The sequence below is a fragment of the Cyanistes caeruleus genome, chromosome Z, assembly GCF_971803275.1.
Source record: "Cyanistes caeruleus chromosome Z, bCyaCae1.hap1.1, whole genome shotgun sequence".
NCBI lineage: Eukaryota > Metazoa > Chordata > Aves > Passeriformes > Paridae > Cyanistes > Cyanistes caeruleus.
Genome location: NC_141732.1, coordinates 64,693,377 through 64,706,778, shown reverse-complemented (window position 1 = coordinate 64,706,778; position 13,402 = coordinate 64,693,377). Strand labels below are relative to the sequence as shown.

General features: G+C 36.0%; 1 protein-coding gene across 11 annotated transcripts in view; it reads right to left on the bottom strand.

Moving 5' to 3' along the window:
• Nucleotides 1-13,402, bottom strand: part of ARL15 (ARF like GTPase 15) — a 284,774-nt gene that overhangs the window by 149,198 nt on the left and 122,174 nt on the right. For all 11 annotated transcript variants that reach the window (XM_086866969.1, XM_086866968.1, XM_086866972.1 and 8 more), the window contains one exon: nt 2,790-2,998. In XM_086866969.1, the coding sequence (XP_086723095.1) occupies nt 2,790-2,998 (209 nt within the window). The remainder of the gene's footprint in view (nt 1-2,789; nt 2,999-13,402) is intronic.

Here is a 13,402-nt window from a genome sequence, read left to right as displayed (position 1 = left end):
TTAAATAAGTACAACATTTTGAAAAACTGAAGCAACTGCACTTCCCAACAAAAAATATAACTAACATCTGTTGCAGAAACTGCTTGGCACTTGCACAGTTTTGTAAAGAATTTTTGTTGTAGATAAATATTTTTCTACATTTCCCATTATGCACCACTCAACTCAGACATTTTCCTTAATTATACTCCAAGGAGTCCTTTCATATCCATTAAAGAAAAGCAATTTGTTGCCTAAAAGAATGCATACAAATTTTTAAATTTCAACTGTGATTAATGTGTCTTCTGACACATGAAAAAATTAAGAAAATACCTATAATTAATGGACTTAGTTCCTCAAAACTCTCTAATAAGACTCTCAATGCTCAACATATTACATTTGCTACATATTTTAATATGTTGGTTTTATATAAGCAATGGTCTTACGATTCATCATTTTGTTTCTATTCCACATCTCAATAATGAGGACAATACCACTGGAAAGCCTTTAGGAAAGCAAGAAATTACCATTTCAACACTGGTAAAAATGACCAAAGAAGGCTTCTATTTTGCATATACAGCAAACACAGATAATCAGTTTTTTCAGGGACAATGTAACAACTTCATGACATTCTTTTCTCTCTCTCTTTTTTTTTTCCTTTTCCTTTTGTTTTTTCCTTTTTTCTTTAATTTGCTTTCCACTAGTCTTAATTAAAAAACTTCAAAATTCACTGAGCTCTTGATACAGTGTGGGTTTTTTTCCTGAAAATATGCATGTGCTGTGCATATTTAATAAAACTTTTGTATTCTGCATGTCATACACACTCACATTAGCAATCAAGACTTGTCTTGTTGCAATAATAAACTCTAAGATATTTTTTTTTAGAAAGCACACAATATAAACCCATTTAAATGCTATTGTAAGCATATAGAGATCTACTACCCTACTGAGATTTCAAGCAACTGGTAATGAAGAATGAGGTGAAAACAAGGGTACTGCCAATAAAAGAAAATAAATGCTAACTCTAAATACACAAAAAATGCAGTTCAGGCCCAAAAGTCTACCCACATGGGCTCAGCTGCAAAATGAGAGAGTTACAAGTATAATTTGCTGTAAAGCAAACCAACTGGCATTGCATTTATTATTAATATGAAACTGAACAAAGAACATTTCAAAAATTCTATCAGCTATCAAAAGCTTCATTTAATATTGAAGCAAATTTGACCACTTTAAAAATGAAAAATATAGTAAAATAAGAAATACTTAAATCATGTAAGAAACAGCCCTTCTATTGATGAAAAATGTGATCTATGAAATTTCTCTGATCTGTGAATTGCCCCATGAAAACGTTAAAGCCAAGGCACAAAGACTACATTTGGATGATGAAATCAAACCAGTTTTGTCTCAGGGTACTGTAATTTTTTAAGTGTGAAGTTTAGGACTGCATGCTTTGTTTTTATGCTGTATAATAAACTAGGCCAAATTATTAAACTTACATATCAAAATCCATATTACATTTCCTTCAAATATTCATTATTTCTAAGTCTGTTTTTTTTTATATGAACAAGATCTAGAACTTGTAGCTTCTATCCCTGCATAATTTTTGTTTACTTTTTTATGTAACTTGGTATATTAAATCCAAATTCCATTTTTTTTTCCTTTTTCCTAAGAATGAGTTCTCAGAGAAGAGGACCAATAATTTTAAAGAATACTTTACACAGTGTAGTTTACATAGCTGTCACAATCTCTTCCTAAAAACACTGTTATGCTCCAGCCACATTTATACCACTTCCTAACATAAAATAAGCTTAATTTCTTTTGACTCAGGAGACATAAGTAGCAATAAAGAAGTAAAGGCTGTACGTTCAACTATACTGTACTAAGAGCAGTTCTCCTACAGATCAGTTTGCTCTGAGATGAAAGTCTAAAACCTCATGTTTCAGAAAAAGAAAATCGAAGAAAGAATCAGTTTAAATATAAAGCAGCAATACAGTAAGGTGCTGAACAGTTCTCACTCTGCTGCACACACAGAACAAACAGATTTCACACATAATCTTTAAGAGGAGGAGTCCTTTAAATGACATTTATGAACAGAATGACACAATCAGATTTTAACTTCTTCCTACAATTTCATAAGTAATTTTCAACATTTCCTTAAATGTATTTGACATGATAGGAAAGTAGACAAGACAAATTTCTCAGAAATTTAAGGGCAGAAGGTACACTGAATAGAACAATTACATAATTTACTGTGTGATAGCTAAAAATTAGACAAAAACATTATTCCTTGGAACAGGAAGATCAGAACCAGTTAAGGACTTCAGAACAGGAATTGCAACTCTGACCTCACATCAGTACACAGCAGTTTAGGAAAAAAAGCTTTTACATAAAAAAGACAACCTATGGCTACAATGCATTGCTTTAAGCAGTTGAAAAGAATAGAGTAATGGAACAGTGCAAAATTAAAACTAAGAGCAAATAAAAACTCAAGCTAAACAAAAAAATCACTGTCCCAGCAGCTTTTCATAAGAGTAGTTTTAAAAACATCTTTTCTCCCTTAAGCAAAATATGGTGAAAGCAGAAGATCTGTTTGTATCCAAGTATTACTTGTCTGTTTTCCAGAAGAACTAAGCCTGTATAGAGTACAGTGGACTAAGTTGTTAGGGCTTGGGACTGTTCCTGGTCTGCATACTTACAGTGAAGCAGAAACTGAGGCCAGTCCTTAACCAGGATGTCAGGGTAATAAGTGACAGTGCATCAGCGGCGTGCAGATAGTAAATACAAACAGGCAAGAAGCTGCCACATTAACATACCTCTTGTACTGAGCGAGCTGCTGGCTTGTCTTGGTGATTGGCCAATATTAAAAATGGCAAAGTACATAACTGTGGGTGCTGGAGAGCAGAATGTAGCTCGTTCCTAGCAGTTTCTAGATCATCTTCAGAGGAGGCGCTGTCTAGTACAAATATTACCCCTTGGGATCCTTGGTAGTAACGACTCCAGTATTTCCTGATATTGTCAGCTCCTTTCAAGACAATAATGAGAACTAATTAAAACAAGAATAGTTTAACAAATGTAACACTTCTAAGCAAAAATAAACCATCTACATAAAATTATCAAAACAATTAACTAAATTTTATCTCTTAACCATCATTAAAAGAATAAAAAGGAAAAAAAAGCAATAAAAATCCAACATACACATACGCACCAGTGTCAAATAAACATTGTTTAAATAAGGAAGGAAGTTGACTTAATGCAGCTTTCTTCCATTAAAGCTTGTGCTCTATTAATGAGTACTGGCATTACTACCATGCTTACAGTATCACACAGCCTAATCCTGTACCTTCTCACTGGAATATCTTGGCACTAATACCTAAATCTTTACCTATTCTTTTTCACTTTGCCCTGCAGCTCCTTGTCATAACCTGCAGCTTCTGTCATGGCAGTTGCTCATTTCTGATAAGGTCTTCTAGTTCATCTCCAAACCATCAGGCAACCACTTCATAATTGGAGAAAAAAGGTGTCAGGAAAGCCTATTAAAGTAATTAGATACTTAATGAGGAGAATGATGATACAATAGTGAGTTGAACAGTGAATGAGGAGCTATGGTGACAACATGCTGAAAAGGCATTCAGTTCAACTACTTTTGCTCTGTCAACCACACTAAGGATTCTGGAAGAGCCCAACAGCAGACACATGAGTGACTGTATAGGCTTATATGCCACAGTAATTTTTAGGACACAGTTGAGCAGCACTCAGCCATCTCAACAGAAGCCAAGCACTAAGGTTATCAACAGAAAGCTTTTGTCTCCCCTGGAGAGCAGCATATGTTGTAGCAATGAGGTAGGAAAAAAAAAATTGTATTTGACAGCTGTCAAACTATCTAAACTATGATTTGGATATGGGCTATTCTTTGTATGTCTGGATCTGGCACTACACTCATGGGGACAAACACTAAACAGTGAACAGCAGCAGCAATAGTCTAGTAGAAAACTTGACACGTCTGCCAGACAGTGACTTGCAGAAATGTGCGGAAGGTACCTTTTATAGGCACATTTCTCATTTTGAAACAGGGAGAAGTGAACTTCCATATAAACACAAGAACTCAGAGCTGAAAACAATAAAATCCTACTTTTCGGTGAAACAAAATGACACAAAATTTCTGAGCAACATAATGAGATATAATGCAACATCATGACCATAACGTTGATACAACACTTAAAATATTAATTTACACATTGTGCAACAAAAAAGACAGTCACTAAACAAAGGTGAAGGAAAAGATAAACATTTGCTCCATCAAATTTAGGTATGCAACTCAAGTGAATTCAAATCTCATCTAATGGAGTTAGTTAGTCTTGTCTTTTTATTAGTCACACTGGAACCCTGAACACTTTGTTTCTGTATCTGCACCCAGCACAAGCTGTCAACGCACAAACACACACACTTTTTCCTACAGAGAATACTTAAGTCATGCCTAATTTTTTTTTTTTTTTTCTACAAGAGACCTACAGAGTTGCCTACTTAAAGGTAAATGGTCACTGGACCTAGTCAAGACCTTACCTAATCTCTCTGTTAATTTAACCAGACCCAAAATAACAAGGCGCAAACAGGATGAATATTTTATTATTTTATCATCAAGATCTGAAGATTGGCATTATATATACAGAAGAGGACTGAAAGCTAGTTCTATGTTTTTGTAGCACACAAATATCTGTCAACTGTACTTGTAAAGAATTTTGTAGCATGTTAGGTGCCCCAGTCTTTCTGAACAGCTGTCTACTTCAGAACCAAGTAAAGCAAGCTGCCAGAGGGACACTATTTACATAGCCACACACAGCAGTGTCACAGGCATCTGAAGTATCACATTACTTTAAAAACTAGTACAGAATCATTTTTGATGAACTTAAAGACCAAGACCATGATCAGTTCTTTGAACATATTTTTTTTTCCTAGCAACATAACATCTGTCTTATTTGCTCTAAGCATCAGTCAGCTACTTTTCAATCACATATCACTGCTAGAATCTGAGTCTTATCTTTGTAATCATACTCACTCAAAAAAGAAAAACTGTGGTGAACTGCAGAACATTTTGTATCTAGGCACTTGGAAGAAAGCAGCTCATGGATCCCTACATGGAACATTGAAGCCAGAAAAGGAGAATGCTGATTTGCTGACCTTATGGTCTGGTCTTTTTGGTTCAGGCTCTTTAGCAGCTCAACTTTGATCCTCCAGGTCAGCTGTCCCAAAAGAGTCACCACCAAAGTAAAGCAGTCCTTTTCTCTCCAGCCCTGGTCAGTCACCATGGCATAATCAAAAGAACCAACTTAGACAGTGTCCCATGAAACTTGGTATTTTCTTTGGGATCTTCCATTACTCTAATGACATGCCTTGAAATTGCTTACACTTCAATTCTGAGGCTATCACCTGAGGTTTAAGAATAAAAATAATTTGCACAAAGTAGACAAGGAAAAAAGACTGATAGAGCATGGACCTTAGGGTGCCATTTCAAACCATTTTTCTGGCAAATGCACTTGAAAAATAATTCTTGGCATCAATAAGCTATCAGCAGCTGGAAGTCACAATTTCTGCAAGACAAATAACCTGATATTCTTTTGCCTTAACTCTTCATATCCAGGGAACAGAATCTGCTGTCAGCTTCTTTCCTCAGAGTAGTGGACTGCAGTTATCCTGGAGTCATCCTGGGCAGAAAACACTAGCCTATGAATAGTGTTTCAGCCATTCACACTTTGTGGCATGACAAATATAGCCTTGGAATGCAAGCAGTTTTAGGTGCAGTTCAGCAAAACTATTAATTTATTTTTCATCTATTGCAAAGGTTTCAAAGCCAGGAAGATTCAAAGTCTGAGGTCTTCAGAAATCCAAAATGTAATGTGCAACCATTAAACATCCTTAGGCTTTCAGAAGACTGATAAAATTAGGAATTTAACTTAACTAGTACCCAAAACATTCCAGAAAACAGTAGTAACACAGAATAAGCACTTAGATTTGTCAGCCTGTTATAACAGCTTTGAACCATATGCCTGCTTCTTCAACCAAAAAACTTCCTAAACTAAGATGAAAGAAGGAAGAGAGAGAGAGAAAGAGAGAAAGAGAGAGAGAGAGAGAAAGAGAGAGAAAGAGAGAGAAAGAGAGAGAAAGAGAGAGAAAGAGAGAGAAAGAGAGAGAAAGAGAGAGAGAGAGGAAGAGAAAGAGAGAAAGAGAGAAAGAGAGAGAGAAAGAGAGAAAGAGAGAAAGAGAGAAAGAGAGAAAGAGAGAAAGAGAGAATGAGAGAATGAGAGAAAGAAAGAGAGAAAGAGAGAGAGAAAGAGAGAAAGAGAGAAAGAGAGAAAGAGAGAAAGAGAGAAAGAGAGAAAGAGAGAGAGAAAGAGAGAAAGAGAGAAAGAGAGAAAGAGAGAAAGAGAGAAAGAGAGAAAGAGAGAAAGAGAGAAAGAGTGAAAGAGAGAAAGAGAGAAAGAGAGAAAGAGAGAAAGAGAGAAAGAAAGAACCTCCAAAACATCAGAAGAATGTAATTTACATTGGAAGGAAGGAATATACTACGTTACAGGTTCACTGAAATGTGACATTCAGGGTAGCAGCTTCCTCAAACACATGCAAGAGCCACTACTTATCGCTAAGCATATGATTTTTTTTCCCTCAGTAATGAAGGAACTTAACAGGAGTGAGTCCTGTGATGTGACTAACATGCAATTTATAAATAAATTAGAGGGAAAAACCACACCAAAATCCAAATTAAAACATAATCACATCACTTATTCTTAAAGAAAAAATACTATTCGATCAGACATAGTCTTGAATTACTTTGTAACAGAAAAAAAACCAAACCTCTCCTTACAGAAAAATTACAGAGGATGCTGCAATTAAAAACCACAACTATTTAGCATTACTACAGAACAGGTTTACTCAACTAACTATAATTTTAAAGTCCTTCATTTTTATATTTTTAAATATATATATTTTTTTTTTATCAGCAGTCAAAGGAACAGTATGCCCTTATTAACACTGTTAATTATTTGTATCAGTGCTAACAGTACCCCTTGGAGATGGAAGGAAGATTTTGAGTTATGTGCAGTTTAACATGCACCAGTTTAACATGCATCTGAACCAGTACATACAAGCACACACTCCTGTAAATATATTATGCAAAGCACAGAACTACAAATCTTCCTTTCAGCTATGAATACTTCTATTTACATCTTCATTCACAGTGGTGGTTTGAGGCTACCTTCAATTCCCTCCTTTTCAGTACTTTCAGGATAGCAGGACATAGCATTACAAAAAAAAAAATCACTGAAAGAAATTTACATGTGTCAAATTTGTTACTTGTCAGACTTGCAACAACTCTCCATTGAGAGCACAATGAATATCACAGAGCTCTTGCTTCAACAGAGTCTAGTCTGCGAATGAAAGCTCTTGTTAGCCTCAAAACGCATCACAGGTCTGGAAAAGTTACAGTCTCAAATAGAGGGAAAACCATTTTTTCTTTCCTTCCCATCACAAGCAGTTAACTTGGGGACATGAAACAATGCAGTCCGCAAACAGCTTTTCTACCACTTCAAATATACCATCCACTCACCTACTCTGAAGGTTTTATAGTCAATTAAAGCATTATGTAGATCATTCCTCTACAGATACTAAACAGAACACTTCTAATAATCATAAAGGTGAAAAAATGCCAAGGACTCTGACACAAAATCTTTTTCTGTGTAACACTGGGTGTTATGGGTGGGGGAGTAAGAAAGAAGGGAAGGGAAAAAGAAATATCTTATCCATTCTTGCAAAATCTGTAAATATACTCTAGTCTCTCACACCAAGAAAACCGCTGGAAAATAAATGTTTCTAAAACTATGTAGGGTTTCTACCTTCACTTCACATCATATTTACCTTACAGGTAAAACTGATGCATTTTCATGAGTAGTCAAGAAGATGCCTGAAACCTTATAAATCTTAACATGTTCAAGAGATGTGGCTGCTCCTTATCTGTCTTGGGCAGGTTTCCCAGTATTCCACCCTTAAATAAATCCCATATACAGACTTGCTGTTGTTGTTGTTGTTTATGGATGCTAACTCTGATGCAGGGAGCACGGTGCTTGTGGAAATTACAGGCCACACAGCTTTCTCAGTCTTGCCTAGGAAAATGGCCTGGGAATTCATAGGGAGGAATTAAAACAATCCTCAGAGACAGAAAGCAGCCTTGCAGGTGCTGTTTGTCAGTTCCTTGTTTTCTTGCAAGAGAAAGTCAAGGGGGAGTGAACCCCACTGACCAATGATGGTGATGTGTTAGTTTACTAACCAATAAGAGTTTTCTTTTCTGTACTTTCACATATTGGTCTATAAAAAAGATCTGAGGTAATAAACCGAGAAACTTCTCCAGTTCGGACTCCATGAGAGAGTCTGTGTCGTTCTTATTGCCATTCCCAATAGAGCAACAGTTGTTGTTGTTGGTGGTGTTGGTGTTATGCTAGCTCCCTTTTATTACAAACAAATTTATAAATCCTAAGATACCTGCTATGAACGGAATTTGTCCCATCCAACATATTCACACAGAGATACAAGCACTTCCACGGGCGTAATGTCAGTCATCATTCCAAGGCTACTTTCTATGGCTACTGTGACAATACAGATGCTAAACCAAAATCTACATTTTCAGAAGTCCCAGGACTTCTGCTTCCTAGGGTCTAAAACCAAGTGATCACAGCCTACTTTCTCTAGGCTTTCAGGCAGTGCACTCCTGCAATGCACAAAAAATGGCAGCAGGAAACTGGCACTTATTCTCCAGAAAAAGGAATATTTTGAGATTGCCAAATCAGCTATATTCACTGCAGCAATCCAAATACAGTATGAAAAAACAGCATAGAAGGAAAAAAGAAGACAAAAGATATTGAGGAAAAAAATTTCTGCTTCAAAACATACAAAATCTGAAATGCATATAAGTTTATGGCACTTCATTTTATTTTTCTTATCAAACCAAAGTTTATAGAAACCATCTCTGTCATCTCTTGTCTGCCTTCCAGGCTTCCCCAGTGAGATTAATCTGGAAATCAAGCCTTTAGTATTTTCCTTATTAGCTAACTTCAGTGCTGTTTCCAACTTTGAATCTCCATCTTACTCTGATATTAAATCTGTTGGAACAACATTTGGGTTTCAAGCACTTGGAAGTTTTAAAAACACTATACTTGCCTGCAGAAAGACAGTTTGAACTACTTGGGTGTGTGTATTATATTAACACGTTAAAATAAGACTTGCAATTTGAAAAAAATATCTCCTGTTCTAGTCAAGAACATAAAATTCATTATAAAGTTCATTTTAAGAATTTACAAATAAATTTAAAACAAAGAGAAGGATATGTGCGCCCTGCAATATGCTTTAACATCTATTTAAGCCTGATACCTGAAGATTTAATAGTTTGCAGCAGGTGACACAGCCAGCCATTCTTCACCCCTTTCTCTTTTTCTTTAACTGTTTGGGGCTTGTGTTTTTAAATTCACAAACACACAGTGTGCCCTCCAGGGCGAGCAAAGACTGGCTGCCAACAAGATAATCTGCATCTGTGTCCGTCTCCCACATCTGCTAGAGGACTGAGACAGCCAGGGTCTCAGAAGCAGAGGCACAATTCCACAGTAAGACTGCTGCCAGCACCCAGCAAGGTTCAAATGTACCCTCCCCTGAGCTGCAGTCACAGCTTTGATAACTGTGAACCTCAAATAAAGCTCAAAACAATCTTTCTCTATGGCTCTTCAAACTAGTAGTAGGCAGTAGTATAAAAGAAGCAGCAATTCTACCAGAGCTGTGTATTTCTGTTTAGCCTGTGTTAATTGGTCTATTGGTCTACAGAAGTTTAAAGCTTTAGCTGGTCTAGAATCTAAGAGAAAACTTTTTTTTTGGGGGGGGGGGCAGGGAATAGAGGATGTTCCTAAAATATTAGTATCATTTCTGATGCTTAACTAAGCTGCTGTACTCCATTCTTTGATTCTGCCTGAGGAAAATGGCACTGCAAGCCCAACAGGAGGCAAAGACTTTTAAGCAAACCAAATGTTCTGCTTTTCTCTCCACTAAATATCTCACAAACAAAAAAAAAAACAAAAAAACCAGTCCTCACCCACAAAAAGCTTAACTAGGAAATTCTGTATTTTGCTTATCCTATTTACACAGCTGTGATAGGCATTGCTTGCATGGTTCCTACTTGCAGTGAGACAAACTGCAGGTTGTCTGTTCACACTGTAGAAACCTAATTGTAGCAAAAGCACAGTATTTCCAAAGAGCAGTGGTAAAATCACTATGCTGAATTAGAGCTTCCTCAGACTCACATTAAAAAGGTCCATAAGCAGGTGTAAATGATTTTTCTTATCTATAAAATGAGGAAACTATGAGACAGAGCCTGTGTTTAGGCACCTTTAGAACAGCAGACTGAGAATGATTGATAGCAAACAGATCTAACTTTTATGCTTTTGGAAGTGGAATGTCTCTGTGTGACTTACTGTGTGGACAGCTCAAAAGGGTCATCTAAAAATTTCATCTGCTAAGACATTCTATAAACTGTTCAATTCAGCTATGTTGCAGATGGCATTGCATGTACTCCACAACCAGATTTTGTAGAGGTGTCAAGTGCCTTTTATTCAAGTACAGTATGGAGATTTTATTGCTTTGTGTAAGCTCATCCCTGTGTAGATGACTTAGGCTGGCATTTACTTGTGGGATCAGTTTTCTGATGACTAACTTGATGAAATGTTAGCTGCTCCTTTTTGCTAGAAGGGTGTTCAATACTCTACCTCCACAGAGCAAAGAAAGAGAGAAATTCCCCAAAAATATTTAGATTTTAAATTGCAATTAATAGAATAATGTTATTTTCTCCCACATCTATAATTTTTTTCACCCGGCAGATACTACCTGAAAATTGTTGCTGTCTTCTCCAGAATCTCATCTTTTCCATTCAAGTTGGACTCCACAACAGCATGGCTTCTCCTCCTACTCTCTTTTCTGATGCTCTTTACTTCCAAATTAAGGCAAAATACGCATGCTTTGTTTAACTAAACCTATTTTAAGCTATTTGTTCTCAAGCTGTCACCTAGACAATTAATTTAGCTGGCCTAAGAATGTGAATTTATGACTCTGGTAATCAAGCTTAAGAAGTAACAGCAGTAGGGAGGCAAGTTCTCATCTCTTTTCCTGGGCAGGCTCAACCAACTGGAGACAAGAGCATTCCTGATATTAACCACTCCACTCTTGCTAAGCACTTAACAGATTTTTGTCCTAAGTCAATTTTCCAATATGACTATACAATGTGTAGTCTCTACATTTTAGAAAATGGCTTTAGGGGGTATCACAAAACCTAACACAAACATATTGACAATACATTTTAATAAATAAAAGATGGAACATTACTAAACCCTATAGAATGATGCTAGTATTTTTAAACTTTTTAAGAAGAAGAGCTGCTCACATCCAGAATCATTCTTTTAAATTTGACCTGGGTCATTATTTGGCATCTCACTTGTAGTTTTTAACTCTGCCTTTACAAGACACCAAATGAAATTATTAAATAACTTATTCTAAAAAGACAACTGGAAATTCTTAGTTGACTACCAGGATGGACCTTAAATCTTGATATAGGACTGAATAAATATTTAAACCACAACTTTATATTCTGTTTTGACAGCATTACAACTGCAAATAATTGAAAAAACACAGGAAATAAATGGTGCTTTCAGCCTTTGTGTTTCCAGGTTGAAATTTGTTAGAACAAAAGAAAAAGCATCCTATTGCCTTTACTCCTTGATTAGCTATCTTGAGAACCAACCTCAGTGTTCAGTATCCCAGACTTTTTTCAACCAAACACTGTAGAATCTTCTGAACAACAAACATTATCATCTGTCTGATTTCCGCAGTCTTCTCCCACTCTTCTCTGTGTTCATCACACACAGTGTCATCCTTAGCTCCCACAAAAAATTACTGCACCATAAGAGGAAATCACCACAACTGTAGTTTCTTTCCATACCATTACTCAGCAGTCTCATAGTAAAGACAGATATTTCCAACTGTCCTGGTACATTCTGAAAGAATGTGGACTAGGGCATGGCACATCTCCATGTTAATTTAAATTATACATATTATCTTATAGACCAAATTTTTGGGGGGGAAAAAACCAGTAATTTTTTTAGCTTCTGGGGGATAAGGAAGGAATTACTGGTATAGCAAAATAGCAACTTAGAGACCAGGCAGTTCAACTTTGTCATCAAATAAAGCAAGACTGCCTTTTCAAGTAATTCAAGAAAACCCAATGTTAGATTTGAAAGCTCTCAGGATCAAATTCCAGGTTTTTAGAAAAAACATTTACCATTTATCAAATTGGATAAACCCTTTATTTTCTGTTAGGACTGCAATTTCCTGTCTTAGGAAACAAAAACAATTTAAAAAACCCAGAAATTTGGTTCAATTTTTAATATTCTAGAATCATGCACTTCAAAGAAAAACTTCTTCAAAGAGAGCACAACAAACTTTGCTCCCTGTCCTTAAATCTTAAAAGAGGATGAAGAGATAATCATTCCTTGAACAGATTAAAGAAGAGAGACTATGTTCTACATATTTTGCCTGAAAATTTACAGTCCCTGTAGAAACAAAGAAATAAAACCTGGCTTCATTATCATCTTTGGAGACAACCAGCACAGTAAAAACTAGCACCATCTTTGACCTCAAGGAAGAATACTACTTCAACGAAACAGAAACATAACTACATAGTCAGCATCTGTTTCACATAAATGCTTGGCTGCTGAATATAAGAACCTTAACCAGTATAACTTCTGCTGTATTTTAAATAGTGGCTGTTAATATGTTACTGTATGATAACATATGAAGATTTTTGTTACTTAAGCCTAAAAAGAAAGCAATAAAAATTAAAACTATATAGAACTTCACTTTGTAAATAACATGTAACAATAGAAGCGGGTGTTAAGAAAAGATGCCTTCCCTCAAGTTTCCTTCACAGTAAAGAGAAATTATTTAACAATAGCATAATGACTGAAGACAAAAGCCAGGAATAAGACAAAAAAATGCAGCAATCAGGCAAAACAAGGGCTTCTCTTCAACATCAGAAGCAGAAATTCCGAAGTAAAATGTAACAGTAATGTCTTGGCATGACAAATGTAAAATGTTTTATTTTCACATAGGAGCAGGAGAGAAACCATGCCTAGTCCAGAAATCTCAGGTTTTACCCTCATCAAACAGGAACATGTTTCTCAGCTAAAAGGTTAAATGCTGACTAGAGAATCACAGAATGATTTAGGTTGGAAAAGACCTCTAAGATCATCAAGTACAACCTTTGACCTATCACCACCTTGTAAAGTAGATCATGGCACTAAGTGCCACATCCAGTTGTTTCTTGAACACCTCCAGGGATGGTGACTCCCTCAGC